Raw genomic sequence first — 20127 nt, forward strand, 5'->3', positions numbered from 1 at the left:
TTTTATGTGATTTTTGGCCACTTGTATGTCTTTAGAAAATTGTATATTGAGTTTATTTTCCCATTTTTTTAATTGGACTGTTTATTTTTTGTTGTTGAGTTGCAAGTTCTATATATGTTTTAAATATTAACTCTTTATCAGATATGTGATTTGCAGACATCTTCTTCCATTCAGTGCGTTGTTTTTTTTGTTTCAATGATGATTTCCTTTGATGTGCAAAAGCTTTTTACTTTGATATAGTCCCGTTTGTTTACTTTTGCTTTTGTTTCCCTTCCTTTTGGAGTTAGATCCAAAAATCATCACTAAGGCAGAAGTCAATGAGATTACCTCTTGTGTTTTTTTCCCAGGAATTTTATGGTTTCAGGTCTTACATTTAAGTCTTTGAACTGTTTTGTGCTAATTTTTGTGTGTACTTTAGGATAGTGGTTCAGTTTCATCCCTCTGTCTGTAGCTGTCCAATTTCCCAACACCATTTATTGAAGAGACAGTCCTTTCTCCATTGTATTATATATTCTTTGCTTCTTCATCATAAATTAACTCTTTATTGACCAGGAGAGTTTTGCAGAAACTAATGCCTGTGGCCAGTGATTTGTTATATAAGTGAATATTGAAAAGTCTCTGATCAATAATGTTTGGGTAACAAAAGATGTTTTAATATGTCTCTGTTCAATAATGTGATAACTGTCCACATATTTGTAGATTATTTTTTGGGCTCTTAATTATGTTTCATTGACCTGCGTGTCTGCTTTTGGGCCACTGCCATTTTGTTTTGATTACTATAGCTTTGTAGTATAGTTTGAAATCAAGATCATGGTCTCTCTGGCTCTGTTGTTTTTCAAGATTGTTTTGACTATTTGGGATTTTTTGTGGTTCCATACAGACTTTAGAATTGTTTTTTCTAGTTCTGTGAAATACTCCGTGGGAATTTTGATAGGGATTTATCTGCCTGCAATGTGGGAGACCTGGGTTTGATCCCTGGGTCGGGAAGATCCCCTGGAGAAGGAAATGGCAACCCACTCAAGTACCTTTGCCTGGAAAATCCCATGAACAGAGGAGCCTGGTAGGCTATAGTCCATGGGATTGCAAAGAGTCAGACATGACTGAACGACTTCACTTTCACTTTTCATTGAATCTGTAGATTGTTTTGGATATTATGAACATTTTAACAGTGTTAACTCTTCTATTCCTTGAGCATGGAATGTTTTTTCACTTACTTGAGGCTTCTTTACTTTCTTTCATCAGTCTTAGAGTTTTCAGTGTACAGGCCTTTTATCTCCTTGGTTAAATTTAATCCTGGATATTTTATTCTTTTTGATGCAGTTATAAATTGGATTGTTTTCTTAATTTCTTTTTCTGATATTTCAATACTCTTGTACAAGAAATGCCATGGATTTCTGTGTATTGATTTAATCCTGGAACTTTGCTGAGTTCATTGATTAGTTCTGATTTTTTTTGGTGGGGTCTTTAGGGGTTTCTAAATATAGTATCATGTCATCTGCAAACCATGACAGTTTTACTTCTTTGTTTCTAATTTGGATGCTTTTATTTAATTGCCTTGCCTAATTGCTGTAGCTAGGACTTTGAATACTTTTTTGAATAAAAGTGGTGAGAGTGGACATCCTTGTTTTATTTCTGATCTTAGAAGAATAGCATTAAGCTTTTCACTGTTGGCTGTGGTGTTAGCTGTGAGTCTGTCATATTTGGCCTTTAGTGTGTTGAAGTATATCCCTCTATCCTTGGGCAGAGGAGACTGGCAGGGTATGGTCCCTAGGGTCACAAAGAGTCACACGTGACTGAAACGACTTAGCACACAGGTATATTCCCTCTACAACCACTTTATTTAGAATTTTTATGGTAAATGAATCTTGAATTTTATTAAAAGCTTTTCCTGCATTGAGATGATCATATTTTTATCCTTTATTTTGTTAGTGTGTTGTATCACATAAGATTTTAGATGTAGAACCATCCTTGATCCCTGGAGTAAATCCCAGTTGATTGTGGCGCATAATCCTTTTAATGTATTGTCAAATTCAATTTGTTAATATATTGTTGAAGACTTTTACCTCTATGTTCATCAGGGGTATTGGCCTGTATACAGGTTTTCTTTTTGATGTTGTCCGTGTCTGGTTTTGGTGTCAGGGTAATCATGGCATCATAAAAGTCTTTAGAAGCATTCCTTCATATTCATTTTTTCTTTGAAGGGGGGTTGGGAAGAGTTTGAGAGGCATGCATGTATGTTAAGTCACTTCAGTTTCTATTTCTTCTATTTCATTTATTTCTGCACTGATCTTATTATTTTCTTTTATCTGCTAACTTTGGACTTTGATTTGTTCTTCTTTTTCTAGTTCCCTAGCATAAAAATTAGATTTCTATTATTTCTTGAAGTAGTCCTGGACTGCTGTTGACTTCCCTCTTAGAACTACATTTGCTGCATCTCAAAGACTTCAGTATGTAATATTTCCATTTTTCTTTGTCACTAGGTATTTTTTTAATTTTACTTTTGATTTCTTCAATGACCCACTGGTTGTTTGGTAGCATATTGTTTAATTCCCACATTTTTCTTGTTTTTTTGGTTCAGTTTTTTTCTTGTAATTGATTTCTGTTTTCATAGCATTGTGACTGGGAAAAATGCTTACTATGATCTCAATCTTATTAAGTTTATTCATTTAATTTCTTTTTTAATTGGAGGAAAATTGCTTTACAATGTTGTGTTAATTTCTACCATATAATAGCACAAATCAGTCATAATTATATATGTATTGGGTACATTGAACAATTCTACATTTTTACTACCCCCACCACATTTTATGTTTTTGATGTCACATTTTGCATCTTTTTATTTGTGTTTCCTTAGAAAATTATTGTATTTTCTTAGCTAAGTTCACTTCTTTTGTCTCTTAAGCTTTATGGTAGCTTTATAAGTGCTTGATTGGCTACCTTCTTTTTTAAAATTTTTAATTAATTAATTTATTTTAGTTGAGGATAATTGCTTTACAATGTTGTGATGATTTTTGCCATACATTACCATGAATTGGCCACAGGTATACATGTGTCCCCCGCATCCTGAACCTCCCTCTGCCCTCCCTCCCCACTCTATCCCTCTGGGTTGTCCCAGACCACTGGCTTTGGCTACCCCTGCTTCATGTATCAATCTTGCACTGGCCATCTATTTTACATATAGTAATGTCCAGGTTTTAATGCTATTCTCTCAAGTCATCCCATTCTCCCCTTCTTCCACTGAGTCCAAAAGTCTGTTCTTTACATCTGTGTCTCCTTTGCTGTCCTGCATGTAAGACCATTGGTACTGTTTTCCTAAATTCCATATATATGTGTAAATATCACTATTTGTCTTTCTCTTTCTGACCTGATTCGCTCTGTATATTAAGCTCCAGGTGCATCTACCTCATTAGAACTGTCTCAGATGCATTCCTTTTTATAGCTGAGTAATATTCCATTGTGTGTATGCACCAAAACTTCCTTGCCCATTCATCTGCCGATGGACATCTAGGTTGTTTCCACGTCCTAGCTACTGTAGATAGTGCTGCGGTGAACATTAGGGTACATGTGTCGCTGTCAGTTCTGGTTTCCTCAGGGTGTGTCTTGCTTACGTTTTCCCATGAGATTTTTACTTTCCTGTGTTTTCTTCTTATCAGTTAGTTTTTTTTTTTTTTTTAACTTAGGGAATTCCCTGTAACATTTCTTGTAAGTCCACTTTAGTGGTGATAAACTTCTTTGCCGTGCTATGCTTAGCTGCTCAGTTGCATCCGACTCTTTGTGACCCCCATGGATTGTAGCCCTCCAGGCTCTTCTGTCTTTGGGGATTCTCCAGCCAAGAATACTGGTAGCCATGCCCTTCTCTAGGGGATCTTCCCAACCCAGGGATCAAACCCAGGTCTCCTGTATTGCAGGCAGATTCTTCACAGTATGAGCCACCAGGGAAGCTAACTTCTTGAGCTTTTGCTTATTTGGAAAACCTTTACCTCATCTTTAATTTTGAATGACAAACTTGCCAATTAGAGAAATATTGGTTGGAAAATTTTTCCTTTTAGCTATTTGAATATGCCACGCCATTCACTTATGGCCTGTAGAGTTTCTTCTGAGAAATCTGCTGGAAGCTTTATAATGATTTTTTTTTTTTGTATATAATAAGTTTTAAACTGTGGAAAATTCTGAAAGAGATGGGAATACCAAACCACCTGACCTGCCTCTTGAGAAACCTGCCTCTTGAGAAACCTGTATGCAGGTCAGGAAGCAACAGTTAGAACTGGACATGGAACAAAGGACTGGTTCCAAATAGGAAAAGGAATACATCAAGGCTGTATATTGTCACCCTGCTTATTTAACTATATACAGAGTACATCATGAGAAATGCTGGGCTGGAAGAAGCACAAACTGGAATCAAGATTGCTGGGGGAAATAGCTATAACCTCAGATATGCAGATGACACCACCCTTATGGCAGAAAGTGAAGAAGAACTAAAGAGCCTCTTGATGAAAGTGAAAAAGGAGACTGAAAAAGTTGGCTTAAATAACATTCTTTAAACTAAGATCATGGCATCTGGTCCCATCACTTCATGGCAAATAGATGGGGAAACAGTGGAAACAGTGGCTGACTTTATTTTTCTGGGCTCCAAAATCACTGCGGATGGTGATTGCAGCCATGAAATTAAAAGATGCTTACTCCTTGGAAGGAAAGTTATGACCAACCTAGACAGCGTATTAAGAAGCAGAGGCATTACTTTCTTTGTCCACAAAGGTCCATTTAGTCAAGGCTATGGTTTTTCCAGTGATCGTGTATGGATGTGTGAGTTGGACTATAAAGAAAGCTGAGCGCTGAAGAATTGATGCTTTTGAACTGTGGTATTGGAGAAGACTCTTGAGAGTCCCTTGGACTGCAAGGAGACCAAACCAGCCAGTCCTAAAGAAGATCAGTCCTGGGTGTTCATTGGAAGGAATGATGCTGAAGCTGAAACTCCAATACTTTGGCCACCTGATGTGAAGAGCTGACTCATTTGAAAAGACCCTGATGCTGGGAAAGATTCAGCGCAGGAGGAGGAGACAACAGAGGATGAGATGGTTGGATGGCATCACTGACTCGGTGGACATGGGTTTGGGTAAATTCCGGGAGTTGGTGATGGACAGGGAGCCCCTGGCGTGCTGCGGTTCATGGGGTTGCAGAGTCAGACACGACTGAGTGACTGAAATGAATGAATGAATGAAGTTGTTTTTCTCTTATTGCTGTTAGGGTTCTCTCTTAGTCCTTACTCTTACCATTTTAATTATAATGTGTCTTAGTGTAGTTCTCCTTGGTGTCATCTTTCTTGGAAGTCTCTTGACTTCTAGACCTGGATGTCTGTTTCCTTCCCCAGCCTGGGCAAGTTTTTCAGCCATTATTTTTTCAAATAAGTTTTCTGACTCTTTCTCTTATCTTTCCCTTCTGAAACTTCTATAATGTGAACATATTTCCATTTGATGTTATCTCAGAGATCCCTTGAGGTATATTCACTTTTTAAAATTCTTTTTTCATTTTACTCCTTTTTCTAGGTGATGCCCATGTTTTTCTTCCAGCTCATTGATCTTTCTTATATTTTAACCCAATATGCTGTTGAATCCCCGAAGTGTATTTTTCAGTGAATTATAACTGCTGATTAGTACTTTCTTATATTTTTTATTTTTTTGGTGAGGATTTCACTGTATTCATTCATTTTACTCCTGAGTTTGGTGAATATCTTTATGACTGTTACTTTAAACTCTTTAAACTTGCTTATCTCTGTTTCATCAAGATCTTTTTCAGGGCATATGTCTCCTTATTTGGTTTTGAAATATGTTCCTTTGTCTCTTCTTTAGCCCAACTCTCTGTTTGTCTAAATGTGTTAGGTGAAACAGCTGTCTCTCTCAGTCTTAAAGGAGTGTGCTTTATAAGATATGATCCGTGTGGCCTGGAAGCACGGTCTTCCCTGGCCACCAGAACCAGGTGCTCACAGGCTGTCCCTCATGTGGACTGTGCATGCCCTCCAGTTGTGATGGGACCTTTACTGCTTCGTGGGGAGGGTGGAGTGTGGTGCACTTGTTTTGATGTTAGAAATCCGTTTTGAATCTTTATATGTTACTGTGGTATATTCAGATGTTATTGCTTTTTTCTAAATGTCTAAACAGAACTTTAAAAATCTTTAGAAGTAGTGAACAGTTTAGTATGAGAATGTATTAGAATCATCAGAAATATTATTTTTTAAATATTGGAAGATAGAGTGCAAAGAACCATTTAAGATGATACATTATTTGTGAGAAAGTGGCCAGTAATACCTAACAGAGAGTAGGATTGTGGTGAGGATTGACTGAAGTAATTTATGTGATGTTTTGTCATGGTGCTTGGCACTTACAATGCTACCAGTATGTAATAGTTAACACTGTGGCATTCTGACTGTGCTTTTTTTTGCAATAAAGGTGAAATATATCTTGATATATTTTTTGATGATGTACCAGAAAATGGTGATGATAACCATCTACTGTAAACAAACAAAGTCAATTGAAATAAAGCAATATTGAGTAAGACATCGTTTGAAGAAGCAGGGCCTATGATTTCTGCTTTGTTCTAAAGTTACTTAGAGCTTCTGCATTCTTAGAATACTTCATTGTTGCCACATTTCTGGCACATCTCATATTCTAGTTTGTTTGTTACCTCTCTTAATTTGTTTACATACTGTTAGTAAGCAGTGGTCACTGTTACCCACACAGCTCTTAATATAGTGTGGATCAAATAAATGATCCATGTCAGGTTTAACGCTTAAGAGTTGGTGGGTGTCTTTTTTGTAATGAGTGTTTAACAGGATGCAAGTGCTAATTTAAGTACAAGTGTTGTATAGTTAGTGTAACGTCTTCTGAGATGTCTTTCTGTCATATCAGAATTCCACAGGTTGCATGGCTTAAACAACAGAAATTTATTTTCTCACAGTTCTGGAGGGTGAAACTCTTAAGATCAAAGTGCCAGCGGGGTTGGTTTATCCTCAGGCCTCTCTTTTTGGCTTGCAAATGGACACCTTCTTGCTATGTCCTCACATAGCTTTTTCTCTGCTTGCATTCCCCTGGTATGTCTTCCTCTTCTTATAAACACATTGTACTATTATATTAGGGTTCCAGCTTTATGACTTTATTTAACTTTAATTACCTCCTTAAAGGTACTGTTTTCAAATGCAGTCAGTTTGTGAATTTGGGCTTTAACATATGAATTTTGAGGAGACACAGTTCAGTCCATGATGCGGTGATTGTAAAAAAACACAAGATTCGTATTTAGAAAGTGTAAGTTCTGTCAGCTTTTGTGCTATTGGAGGAAGTCCTGTAATTTCTCTAAGCATCTCTTTTCTCACCTATAAAGTAGTGACAATAATTAATTAATGTTAAAATGCTTATATGAAATTGTGGTTATTATGATACTTGATCCAAATTTCAAGCTGTTTATTTCAGAATTTTCTTTTGAGAGGAAGGTAACAAAATGAGTGTTATTTCTCAGAAAGTTAAAGTGAAATAAAGGATGCTATTAATACCTTCATAGTTTAGATTAGAGGTTACATTTGGGTAACCCATGGGCCAGAAACAGCTTCCAGAATGGTTGTTGGCTTATACAGGGCTTAAAAGTTTTAGAGTTAGTTTTCAACTTTTAAAGTTAGTTGAATTCACATAAAAAATCTGTATTTCTAACCTAGTCTCTTTCTAAGCATCATAGTAACATTCCAGCACTGAGCAGCAAGGTTGCTGCAAAGGATATGGTTTTTCCACTAATCCACAATCCCTGTTGTGTCTGCATGTTGGATATTACTATTTATCATCTTATTTGTGCAGGTGCTGAGGGAGATATATTATTACTTTTAACAAGTATGTAATAAAAATAGGAAAATGGAAGATAAAATGTTAGGACCACATGTTTGGGAAAAAATAATGACAATAGTTAATTGTAAAAATAAGTAGTAGTCCAGTATATCTGTTAAGAGTATACACTTAATGTGCTGGCCTGCTTTGCTGATTCCCTGTATCCACTAACCCCTGCTGGCTTTGCATTTTCCATTTCTGTCTTGATGAAAACTGGTCTTTTAAGAATAAATATAATCAGATGAAAAGTAAGCACCTATATTTATAAACAGGTGGCAATAAAGACAGTTGACCAAGTTGAATGAAGTGTGACATGCTTTAGGTATTCTATTTTGCTTTTCTTATTCCTGGTGTTTGATCTTTTAAATCTATCCTTTGGCAGAAATTTATTATGGCTCACATTGATTTAGGATCTTAAAATTTTTTTCATTTTCTGATAGTATAAAAGTTTTGTTTTGAAATTATTTGCCTTAATAATAAAAGTCCACCTATCTTTTCAGGTCTTCCTGAATGTCTACCTTATGTAATCATTGCTTTTTCAGCCACCACTTTAACTATGTGCTAAGTTGCTATTAACCCCGAATAGGGAATGTACTTTCCCCCATTCCGTCTTTATAATACCAAATTCTACTTTTCCATGAGGACTAATTGAATCTCACCTCTTCTGTACTTATTTATCTTTTACTTATTTATAAAAAGTTTTAATTAAATATGCTACATGTCAATTAAAGTATAATTGACGTACAGTGTGATATATTGAATACACACACACACACACACGCACAGACTCTTCACTTAATATTCCATTATTAAGTTTGGAGCCTTTTCTGTCAGAAAAATGATTTTCAAAGTCAATTTAATTCTTCATTCTTCCCAACTGTCCCTGTTAAATTTGTCATTTGAAAGAAAGTGGTATATTTTATCCATCATATTTGAACTCTCAGTACATCGACTTGTTTTCTGAGAATGATATCCTTCCACATTATCACAATAAAATAATCACACTCAAGAATTTAATATATAACTTATATACAAATTTTCCCAGTTGTCCCAATATTATAGCAGTTTTTTCTTTCATTTATTTTCCTGTAAACATATGTAGACATGTATCACATGTTACATTTAATTTTAATGTATATTTATTCTCTAATGTTCTTATATTTAGGTGCATATGGTATACCCCCATGATTAGATTCAGGTTAATAATTTTGGCAAGAATATTACAAAAGAAGTATTATGTTCTTTTCAGTGCATCATATCAGGGAGTGCACAGTTGATTAAGGTGGTGTCTACCAGATTTCTCCACTGTTTTTCAACTATTGGTTTTAGGATTGATGATTCTTTCCTGAATCATGTATTACTATGGTGATTATAAAATAGTGTTTTTTCTCTCTTTACCATTTGATTCACGTTGATTGGTTGGCATTCTAAAAGAAGAAATTTACTTTTCTCCCTTTCCTTTTTTCTTTTTTGTCTCAGTGTTGGCACTTATATATATTTTTTAAATATACAGCAGGTTAAAGTCCATCCTTTCTTTCATTTTGATTCTCCATTTGTTCCCAGTTTTGTTAGTGGGAGTCTCATCCGTTGTCCTCTGCTGTGTCTTTGTCAGTTCGGAGCATTTCATTTGTTTTCTCGCACAGGATTGATTCACTCCAGGTTTTGCCCCAGCCGCAGCAATAGCTATTTTGTCAAAGAGTTCTTGTTCCTTTTACTGGAGAACGGTATTTAGAAACCAAGATATGGGCATTGGGTATGCTCCTTTTGTGGACAGAATTAAGAAATATACATACTACACTGACAGAGATACTTTTATAAATTACAAGTTAAATCTGATGCTTCTAATTTAAACCTGATATCATAGTTCTTCCTCATCTGTTGCATATTTGTGTCTGAGAATTCTGACTCCCAGAGTATTAAAATATTTACTCATTTGCCTAATTATAATACCCAAAATAGTTTCAGAATTTCTATGCATATATCACTAAAAGCAGTAAACTTACTAAGTTCAAGATTTCTTTGCTGTTCCTTTCGTCTTAAATGCAGTGGAGCTATATTGTTCAAAGTGTTTTGTTCAGATGTTTGTTGGCTATTTTAGTTTCTCGTGTGTGCTCATTATCCAATTTATATATTCTTAGGCTCATATGTTTCTTTTTGTGTAATTTTTGGAGGTTTCCTATCCTTATTAATTTTTTAACCATATAAAATATGGACATGGTTCAAAAGGCAGAGTTATATAAGACAGTATGTTCACTGAATTCCCACTCTTCTCTTTATCTCTCCCTCCTGATCTTACCCACCCTTTATAAGTAATCAATATTGTGAGTTTGTGTTTGTGGCGTGTGTACATACTCTTTCCCATACCTTATATAACATTAACAGCACAATGCATATGTATGTTTTGTACTTTGTTTTTTCATTTGAAAATATATCCTGAAAATAATAATTTTTATATCAGTTCCTGGAAATTGTTCTTGTTCTATTTTTACTACTAAATTGTACTCCATTTTTGTAGGAATTTAATGATTTCTAATCTTTCCCTGTAAAAGTATAGTGTTTCTGTTATAGAGCTATTTTAATTAGCTCAACAAAATACTGACAATACCAGGTACTGGCAGGGTGCAGGACAGCTGTGCATTTGCTCTTAAAATGCAAAATGGTTTAGTCAGTTTGGAAAAGAGTCTGTTAGTGAATTTATAAAGTTGAACATACACTTACCGTATGACCCAGCAGTCTCACTCCTAGGAATTTACCCATTATGTTTACACAATAACATCTACCTGAATTTTTATAGTAACTTTATTCATACATTGCAGAAAGTAGAAGCAACCCGAGTATTCTTCAGTGAATGAAGAGATATATGAACCATGGTATATCCACAATTAGAGTGTCACTTTGAAGTAAAAAGAAGTAAACTGTAGATACATGAAATAACACAAATGAATCTCAAATGCGTTATGCTGAATGAAAGAAGCCAGATTCAAAGGTTACATATGGTGTGAATCTCTTTATATGACATTCTTGAAAAGGCAAAACTCTAGGGACAGGAAATGGATCAGTGTTTGGCAAGGGCTGAACATTACGGAGAAATGTGACTACAGAGGGGCATGACAGAAATTTTGGGGGTGGTGGAACCTTCTTTTAAAATCTAGATTGTGATGGTGCTTATAGGACTAGATGGATTGTTTTAGAACATAAAGTTGTTCTAGAAAGTTGTCACTAGAAAGGATGGATTTTCCTCTATGCAAAACACCTTAAAACTTAAAAAAAAAGTTTTATAGTAAACCCCAAAACCTGAGAATTGTTTTATATATAGTTGGAGATGTTTCTTCGGGGTAGGTTTCTAGATTGCTGATTCAAGGGATAAATACATGTATATTCTTGTTGGATAATGTGAAATTCTGCTCCATAGAGGTTGAACCATTTTCTGCACCTCCCCACTACCAGCCATGTATGAAATGCTTATTTTCTTACAGCTTCTTTCAGGGAGAATTTTGTTAAGTTTTTGATTTTTTGCCAGTTGCATAAATGAAAAACAGTATCTCTGTATAGTTTTAATTTGCATTCCTATTACTATGGGTGAAATGTGGTATCTGAGAAGTTTGAGAGGCATTTGTACTTTTTTCCCCAGTAAGCTATCTGTTTGTTTTTTTACCCATTTTTTTCTGATTTTTTTCCCCTTCAGTTTTTATGATTTGCTTATATATTAGGGATATTAGTTCTTTACCTATAATAAGATTTTCTTCTACCTACTTTTGATCAATTTAACTTTTCCTCCTCTTAGAACTTTTATATTTAATACCACATTCATGCTAAATTTCCTTTTTGCCTGATAGTTTAGAGTTTCTTAGCATGCAGTCTCTCTCTCTTTCTTCAGTTGCTAAGTCGTGTCCGACTCTTACGACCCCGTGGACTGTAGCCTGCCAGGCTCCTCTGTCCATGGGATTCTCCAGGTAAGAATACTGGAGTGGGTTTCCCTTTCCTTCTCCAGGGGATCTTCCCAATCCAGGAATCAAAGCCGGGTCTCCTAGACCCAGCAGATTCTTTACCAACTGAACTATGAGGGAAGTCCTAGCATACAGTAGACCATTGTAAAATAAAGATCAGTTGAATTTTTATTTCCTAAGTGTTCAGGTTCAAGCAGAGAATTCTTAAAGGACTCTCATTTGATTTGGTTGCAAGGTGTTTTGTAATGCCTCAATAAGGAGAAATGCTGTTATCTTTCCTGATTTTCTTCTGTTTAGTGCAAACACTTGAGTAAATTAAGTGGTAATGTACTTAGGGATTTTGCAGGAAGAAGTTGAATAATTTGTGAGATGCTCAATGGGAAAATGCTGTACTTTTAGGGTAGGGCTCTGGTCAGGGTATTCTTGTGTGTTCAGAGGCTTGGAGTGTTTTTCATGCTTTTACTCATTCTAGTTTGTTGTTTGTTACTCATCCTATCTTCTAGTTTGTTGGTGTGTCTGTGGTGTTAGTCCAGCTCTGTTAGACCTTATGTCCAAATGAATTCTACCCTTTTCCCTCTGAAATTTGTAAGTCAAATAGTTCAGAAATGCACTCTGGTAAAAAAAATGTTTGCCAGGTACTTCTTGGCTTCTGGACATAATACAGGCAGTCACAGTTGGATCTTCTGAATTCAAAGGCAGTGCCCCTTTAGCTAATCATTTGTTGTTTTCTCTCTTGAGAAAAATACCTGGTACATTTTAGTGACTTGAGATCCAAGTAATTTTCAGAAATAGGTACCAAGTCCCTACATTCATTTATCAATACCAAGAAACCAAAGTACCAAAATTCTCTTTTATGTTAAGTGGTAATCAAAAAGTATTTTCAAGATCAAGAATGACCCAAATAATTAGTGAGAAGCATATCTAAATTTTTTACAAACTTCTGTCTTTCTCTTTTTGGAAGATCCACCTGCTTTGAAAGAGTTCATGAGAAAAAAATAAATGGGTGTGTGTGTGTGTGTGTGTGTGTGTGTGTGTGTGTGTGTATCTCCCGGGCCTACTTAGAGGGAAAACAGGTAGTTTTATCTGATTGTTACCTGCAGATACTCTTTCCCCCACCTCCATTCACTAGTGAGCCTTTAAAGTTATGGAGAGAACTAAATTCTAACTGTTTTTTTGAGGGGAAGGTTGTGTTATAAAAATACTAAATGAATATATCTGATAAAGCTTGAGTGTCATTATTTTAAAATAAAAATCTCCTTTAAAGAAACTAAATAATTTTCCTTATCATTTATGAGACTAACATCCACTAACCTTTCCATTTTCAGAGATTTCCTTTGACTTTAACAAGATATATTAGAAAAGAAGAAAAACATATCGTAAAACCAAATCCTGATGTTTTTCAAGAATTTTCATAATGAGAAATAGTCTTTCTTTTCTTCTTGATATCTAATATTCCCATTTCTCCCCTGAATCTTTATATCTTATCTAATGTATGTTGTGTGCAGAGGTTCATAGACTATTTTTTTCTAGGTGCTTTCATTAATCCTATTTATAAATTAGCTTTTCTTATTTTGTAATATCCTCTGTCTCCAGACTCTTTTTGCCATCTATGTAGTGGCATCATGTGACAGCTGGTGTATTGATGGATATAATGGTATTTAACAATAAATAGTCTATACATAATAATTAGGAATAATTGCTTCGACTAAAGCTGTTAATTTTAATTGTAGGTATATAAGATTGAAACAGTCAAATTAGCCTTATAGATTGGTATCTCAGGCACATGATCTCTGGTGGGTATGTGAATGTATAATTGTTGAATGTAGTTGTTGCCTCGGTGATATCTCTCTGTGGATGTGGTAGGCCAGGCATCCATAGATTATTTTAGCAGCTTATTATTATCTGTTAATTTAAAATATATCCAAGTTTTCTGAATTTCATGGGCTTTCCAAGTGGTGCTAGTGGCAAAGGACCCGCCTGCCAATGTAGGGGACTTAAGAGATGCAGGTTCGATCCCTGGGTTGGGAAAATCCCCTGGAGAAGGGAATGACAATCCACTCCAGGATTCTTGCCTGCAGAATACCATGGACAGAGGAGCCTGGAGGGCTGTGGTCCATAGGATTGCATAGAATTGGACATGATTGAAGCGACTTAGCACTAGCAGTCTCTTAATTTATATAATATTACATTGTGCTCTCCTTACCTGCCACCTTACCTGCCTCCTGAGAAACCTGTATGCAGGTCAAGAAGCAACGGTTAGAACCAGACATAGAACAATGGATTGGTTCAAAATTGGGAAAGGAGTATGTCAAGGCTGTGTATTGTCACCTTGCTTATTTAACTTATATGCAGAGTACATCATGTGAGATGCTGGGCTGGATGAAGGAAAGCTGAAATCAAGATTGGCGGGAGAAATATCAATAACTTCAGATATGCAGATAACACCACCCTTATGGCAGAAAGTGAAGAGGAACTAAAGAACCTCTTGATGAAAGTGAAAGAGAAGAGTGAAAAACCTGGCTTTTCAACATTTTTTCAACATTCAGAAAACGAAGATCATGGCATCTGGTCCCATCACTTCATGACAGAAAGATGGAGAAACAATGGAAACAGTGATAGACTTTATTTTATTGGGTTCCAAAATCACTGCAGATGGTGACTTGCAGCCATGAAATTAAATGATGCTTGCTCCTTGGAAGAAAAGTTATGACAAACCTAGAAAGCTGATTAAAAAGCAGAGCCATTACATTGCCAACAAAGGTCCATCGAGTCAAAGCTATGGTTTTTCCAGTAGTCATGCATGGATGTGAGAGTTGGACCATAAAGAAGGCTGAGCGCCAAAGAATTGATGCTTTTAAACTGTGGTGTTGAAGAAGGCTCTTGAGAGTCCCTAGGGCTTCAAGGAGATCAAACCAGTCAATCCTAAAGAAAAGCAGTTTGAATATTCATTGGAAGGACTGATGCTGAAGCTGAAGCTCCAGTATTTTGGCCACCTAATGCAGAGAGCTGACTCATTAGAAAAGACCCTGTTGCTGAGAAAGATTGAAGGCAGGAGGAGAAAGGGATTCAGAGGATGAGATGGTTGAATGGCATCACCGACTCTATGAACATGAGTTTGAGCAAGGTCTGGGAGACGGTGGACAGGGAAACCTGGTGGTGCTGCAGTCCATGGGGTTGCAAAGAGTCGGACATGACTGAGCGACTGAAAAACAACAAATAGTGTGCTCCCAGGCATAAATTTCTTGGTTGTGTGTGTGTGTTAAGTCACTTCAGTTGTGTCTGACTCCTTGCGACCCTATAGACTGTAGCCCACCAGGCTCCTCTGTCCATGGGATTCTAGACATGAATACTGGAGTGGATTACCATGCCCTCCTCCAGGGGATCTTCCTGACTCAGGGATTGAACCCATGTCTTTTATGCCTCTTTCATTGGCAAGCGGGTTCTTTACCACTAGCACCACCTGGGAAGCCCAAAATTCTCAGTTACATAATCTAAAATTTTACCTACTATTGGCTCCTCCCTGATAATAAAGAGGTTTGAAGATACTCTCTTCAGAAACTATATAGGGAATTAGGCAGCTGCTGTCCTTGGTGATGAAATTATTTCATGTGAATTCTTAAGGAAAACAACTAGTTAAAAAAGTGGGATAATCTTAAGTGTATTGTTTGTGACTACTGTTGGTATGATGATAGATCTGTTTGAACTAGAAAAATACAGACTGCAGTATCTTAATGTCTTGAGTTCCTGACTGCCATAGAGAGGAAATGTTTAACTATTTTAATCATGTTTCTATATCTCAGAAAGAAAGCCCTTATGAAAGGAAATGACAGCGTCCTACCACAAAGTTATCTCTTATCAGTTATAGTCTTGGTCGATAATGATTTGTCAGAGTTGGACATGTGTAAAATGCAAGGGCTGTGTTATTTACTTTGGAAAGGAAAAATTAGATGAAGCTGATAAAGACGGAGTCATGGCTTTTGTTAGGAGACAGAAACCATTAAAGGCAGTCATTGTTAGCTTAGGAAAGTGTCCTTGGACCCCTCCCTCTGTCCCAGCTGAAACCTAAACCTGCTTGAATCATTCTTTGCAACTTGAGGGGAGGGAGGGACAACTGAGGGGAGAAGAATGAAGACAGCTCTAACAGAGATTTAGCATTTTAAATGGGGAGCAAAATGTGGACCTTGAAGCAGACTATTTATTTGAGTCAGGAAACACTGCCTTTTGTTCTGGTACTCACTCCCATTTATTTAGGGTTTTGAAAGTTCATTTCTTATCCTTCCGAACGTGTAGCATTCCTTCACGTACAGTGTATGTTGCTCTCCTCCTTTCACCTTTCTGTAGATGTGATTCTTATTCATTAGTGGAAGCAGAGAAAACACATTTAGCTCAAAGCAACGTGAGTCAGTGCATGCTTTACATACCTTTCTTCTCACAGCACTCCTCTGGTTTCCTCACAGTGCTCCTAGCGTTCCTCACAGAAGGGAGCATGAAGGAAAAATGATTTCTAAATAGTAGACTGTTTGGAGGGTGGAAGTCAAGTTTGTGAACTTAAGCCCCATTCTGTTCCTTTTTATCTTGATTTCTGTGTACCACCTTCAAGGCAGGAAAGCATGTCCTCAGGAGGACTTACCTGGATTATGGTTTCAGAGGCTAAGAAATAGCATTGACAGCCCTTCTGCGTCAGAGTACTTTAAACAGTTAGAAGCTGAATATGATGATGTCAAGACAGCCTCAACAGAGAATAGATTTGGTTGTAAATTTTTGGTGGAGATGACAGAAAAGGCCTTTGTCTCTTCTCTAATTATATCTATTTTTAAGTTGGTCCAAAAAACCAGTCTTCTCATGCCATTAGTAAAGGGTCCCATTAGGTTATTTGTCACAGATTTTTTGGAAAATTGTCCCCTAAGGTGGGATGATCATTCTTTAAGGATGGGTCTGACATGTGAAAGGGCTAAGACTCTGCCTGAGCAATGGCTAGAAGCAGTTTCCTTTTGAATGAAAGGCTTTGAGTTCAAAGCAAAACAAAATAATCTGTATGAAGAACATAGAAACAAAGTTGTAATTAAATTTGTTGTTTAAAATTAGAATGTTTTTAATATTTTTAAAGGTATATATTTCTAAAAATAACTTTATAATCATTAATTCTAAATAAAAGGAAAAAGTTTAATTTTCCATACGGATCAAAGTAATTCTTTCTATGCATTTTTTTTCTTGTCTTTTTCATGTACACATGTAATTTTTAGGTAATTTAAATGCTATTGTAAATATAATTTTACGGGAATTTTCTATGTTTCTTCTTTTGAAATTGTTTTTCACTTAGCTACAGTTGTCACTAGTAGGCTCTGATTTTCCGGAAAAATAAAATAGATTTCCTTGAAATCTCCACTTCAGAATCAAAGAGGAGCGACTGTGAAGATGCTGTAATGTTGTAGTCATTTCAAAGAAGAGTGCCTGTAATGATCACCTATTGCCCCTTGTTGTGTTAAGATGAAAATGAATGTCCATTTGTATTCTTAAAGTTAGAATTTTTACATGCTTTTTAATTATACTTTTCTTTACCTACATGGTGCCTGTCCATGAAATGTTTTTCTTAGTAATTTGGCAGTGCTCACTAACTCTTCTAGATTTTTTTTTTTTTTTTTAAGTAAAACTATGCTTTGGCCATGGTGTAGGATCTTGAGCACCTTATCAGTCTTTGGAGTCACAAAAACATTTGTTTGGAGTGCTTATAGATATATAATATATTGAGTGAGATTCCCAAACACAGAGGTTTAATTTCTGATCTCATGGATGCAAAGCAAATAAACAGAATAGCCAATAAATTTGAACCAATATATAGAGACGTGATGGTTTTGCAGGGAAAAGAAAGTGGATATTGTACTGTTGAATTGCAGGATGAATAGGTTTCATTAGAAACAGCATCCTGATGAAGAATCAGTTCGCCCAAAGAAGATATGAGGTTTACTTTTATGAAGTAAAGGAAACTGACCTTATAGTCATGAATCAGCCCAATCCAATTTAGCTGTGCCTGCTGCTCGTATTCAGATGAATCATACAGTTACTAGTGTTGTACTAAACACTTTAGTCTTTGTCTGTATTTAGTCTTTAGTTTTTATTTTAGTCTTCATTTTGACTGCTGTATTTCTTCATGTAATTTTGTCTTTTCCTTTTTGTTCTGTTTTGCTTAATACTTGCTTTTTAGTGTTTCCTTTTACTCTTATTAAATTTATTTAGGTCAACTAATATTTTCCTTTTTCAGATGAGGCAATTGAGGTCAAAGTAAATTGTGACTTATTCATCATCACAATTGTAATGAATCAGTTTTAGCACTGTGACTATATTGCAGTTCTTACCTGAAGTTTTCTGTTTTACTTTCCTTTCTTGATGTCTAGGATTAATCTGTATGCATTTTTCATACTATAATTTGTTGATACTCTAGGTTTGATTTTTCCATTCATTATCTTATTTTAAAAAAAATCATCTCCCCTCTCTTCTTGGAGTATATCTGTATTTGACTGCATGCTGGCTTAAATATACATGGGTTCTAATGCCCTTTCCTGCTTTTTTTCTGCAGCCTCCAAGTGTATCTCTAAAAGCATATGCAAGACCAGAGACACCTGTTCCTCTTCTCCGTTATCTGTTCTTCAGTTCTGTGTCCCACCCTTGGTGATAGCCTCACTGTTTTTTAATCTATGACTGAAATGCTAAAACGAGGTTTCTTGAAGCATACTTTGTTTTGCTTTAACACTTTAGTATTAAAAATAAGTGCTGTTGCTCTTCATAGCTTTGTTTGAATATTTTGTGACAATTTTGGTTGTTTTGCAGGTACCTGGGGCCCAAGATTTGGTTGATTTCTCTCCTGTTTATCGATGTCTACACATATATTCTGTCTTGGTGAGTCTTTGGCTTTGCCTAATAAAACTATATTGAATTCAAATCTCTGCTTTCTCATATTTGATAGTTTTTCTTCTTATTATTAAGGAATAAGAAACTACTATTAAGGAATTGTTATTGTTGTTCAATCACTAAGTCGTGTCTGACTTTTGAGACTATAGCACACCAGGCTCCTCTGTTCTCCACTATCTCCCAGAGTTTGCTCAGATTCATGTCTGTTGAGTCAGTGATTCTGTTTAACCATGTCATCCTCTGCTGCTCCCTTCTTCTTTTTTAAAGGAGTATCAGTTATTAAAAAATAATCTTTTCATTTCTTCTTGAATCTTTTATTTATCTTTGCCATGTCATATGTGGTAACTAGTAACATTAATTTCTGTCAGTCATCAAAAGATTATTAGATTATAGCTAAAAATAGTGACACAAATTTGAATTTCTGCTGTTAATTTTGAAATGTGGCATTCATATAACAATAGCCTATCTTTAAATATTAAAATAAGATTTTTTTATTCCTGATGGTAATTACTTCTTTGTCATGTAACACATACGGAAAGAGGAACCTCTCTGAGGAGAAAACCTGTGGATATCAATGTCAATCTAAGAAAGGCGCTTTATCCTTTTTGGTAGTATACCTACATGCAGACACACAGATACATACAATCAGTAAAAATATTAAACTCTAAAGTATCATCAAAGACAAATTGATGAGAAAAGTCCATTATCAATACATTTTATAACAAAATTCAGTGAATCTTCTATCAGGTTTTCAGTCTATTTGAATATGTTTTATTGCCTAGTGCCTATGCCTATCCATATTCTTTCCTTATATATTTACCATAGTATCATTACTCCAGATAGTTTGGGCGAACTTTATAGCCTGAAGTGTTTTTGGTAACCTCCAGTAACTTGAGAGCTTCCCTGGTGGCTCAGAGGGTAAAGTGTCTGCCTGCAATGCAGGAGACCTGAGTTCGATCCCTGAGTCTGGAAGATCCCTGGAGAAGGAAATGGCAACCCACTCCAGTACTCTTGCCTGGAAAATCCCATGGACAGAGGAGCCTGGTAGGCTGCAGTCCATGGGGTCTCAAAGAGTTGGACACTACTGAGCGACTTCACTTTAGTAGCTTGAGAAAAGAACTGATAGCTTCTTCTCTTCTTCCTCCTCTCACTTGTTGCCGTCTGCTTCCTTCTTCCCCTCTCTTTCTTTTCTCACTTTGTATTCCTTTTCTCTGTTCATCGTTCTTTTGTATAAAAATGGGGCTTCCCTCGTGGCTCAGCTGGTAAAGAATCTGCCTGCAATACCAGAGACCTGGGTTTGATCCCTAGGTTGGGAAGATCCCCTGAAGAAGGGGACAGCTACCTATACCAGTATTCTGGCCCAGAGAATTCCATGGACTGTATAGTCCAAAGAGTCGGACATGACTGAAGCA

At 36.1% G+C, this 20127-nt stretch overlaps 1 protein-coding gene across 1 annotated transcript in view; it reads left to right on the plus strand.

The window, feature by feature from the left end:
* Window positions 1-20127, plus strand: part of EXOC6B (exocyst complex component 6B) — a 705276-nt gene that overhangs the window by 305590 nt on the left and 379559 nt on the right. The window contains exon 8 of the mRNA XM_005686374.3: window positions 18635-18703. Within this exon, the coding sequence (XP_005686431.1) occupies window positions 18635-18703 (69 nt within the window). The remainder of the gene's footprint in view (window positions 1-18634; window positions 18704-20127) is intronic.

The sequence above is a fragment of the Capra hircus genome, chromosome 11 (assembly GCF_001704415.2).
Source record: "Capra hircus breed San Clemente chromosome 11, ASM170441v1, whole genome shotgun sequence".
NCBI lineage: Eukaryota > Metazoa > Chordata > Mammalia > Artiodactyla > Bovidae > Capra > Capra hircus.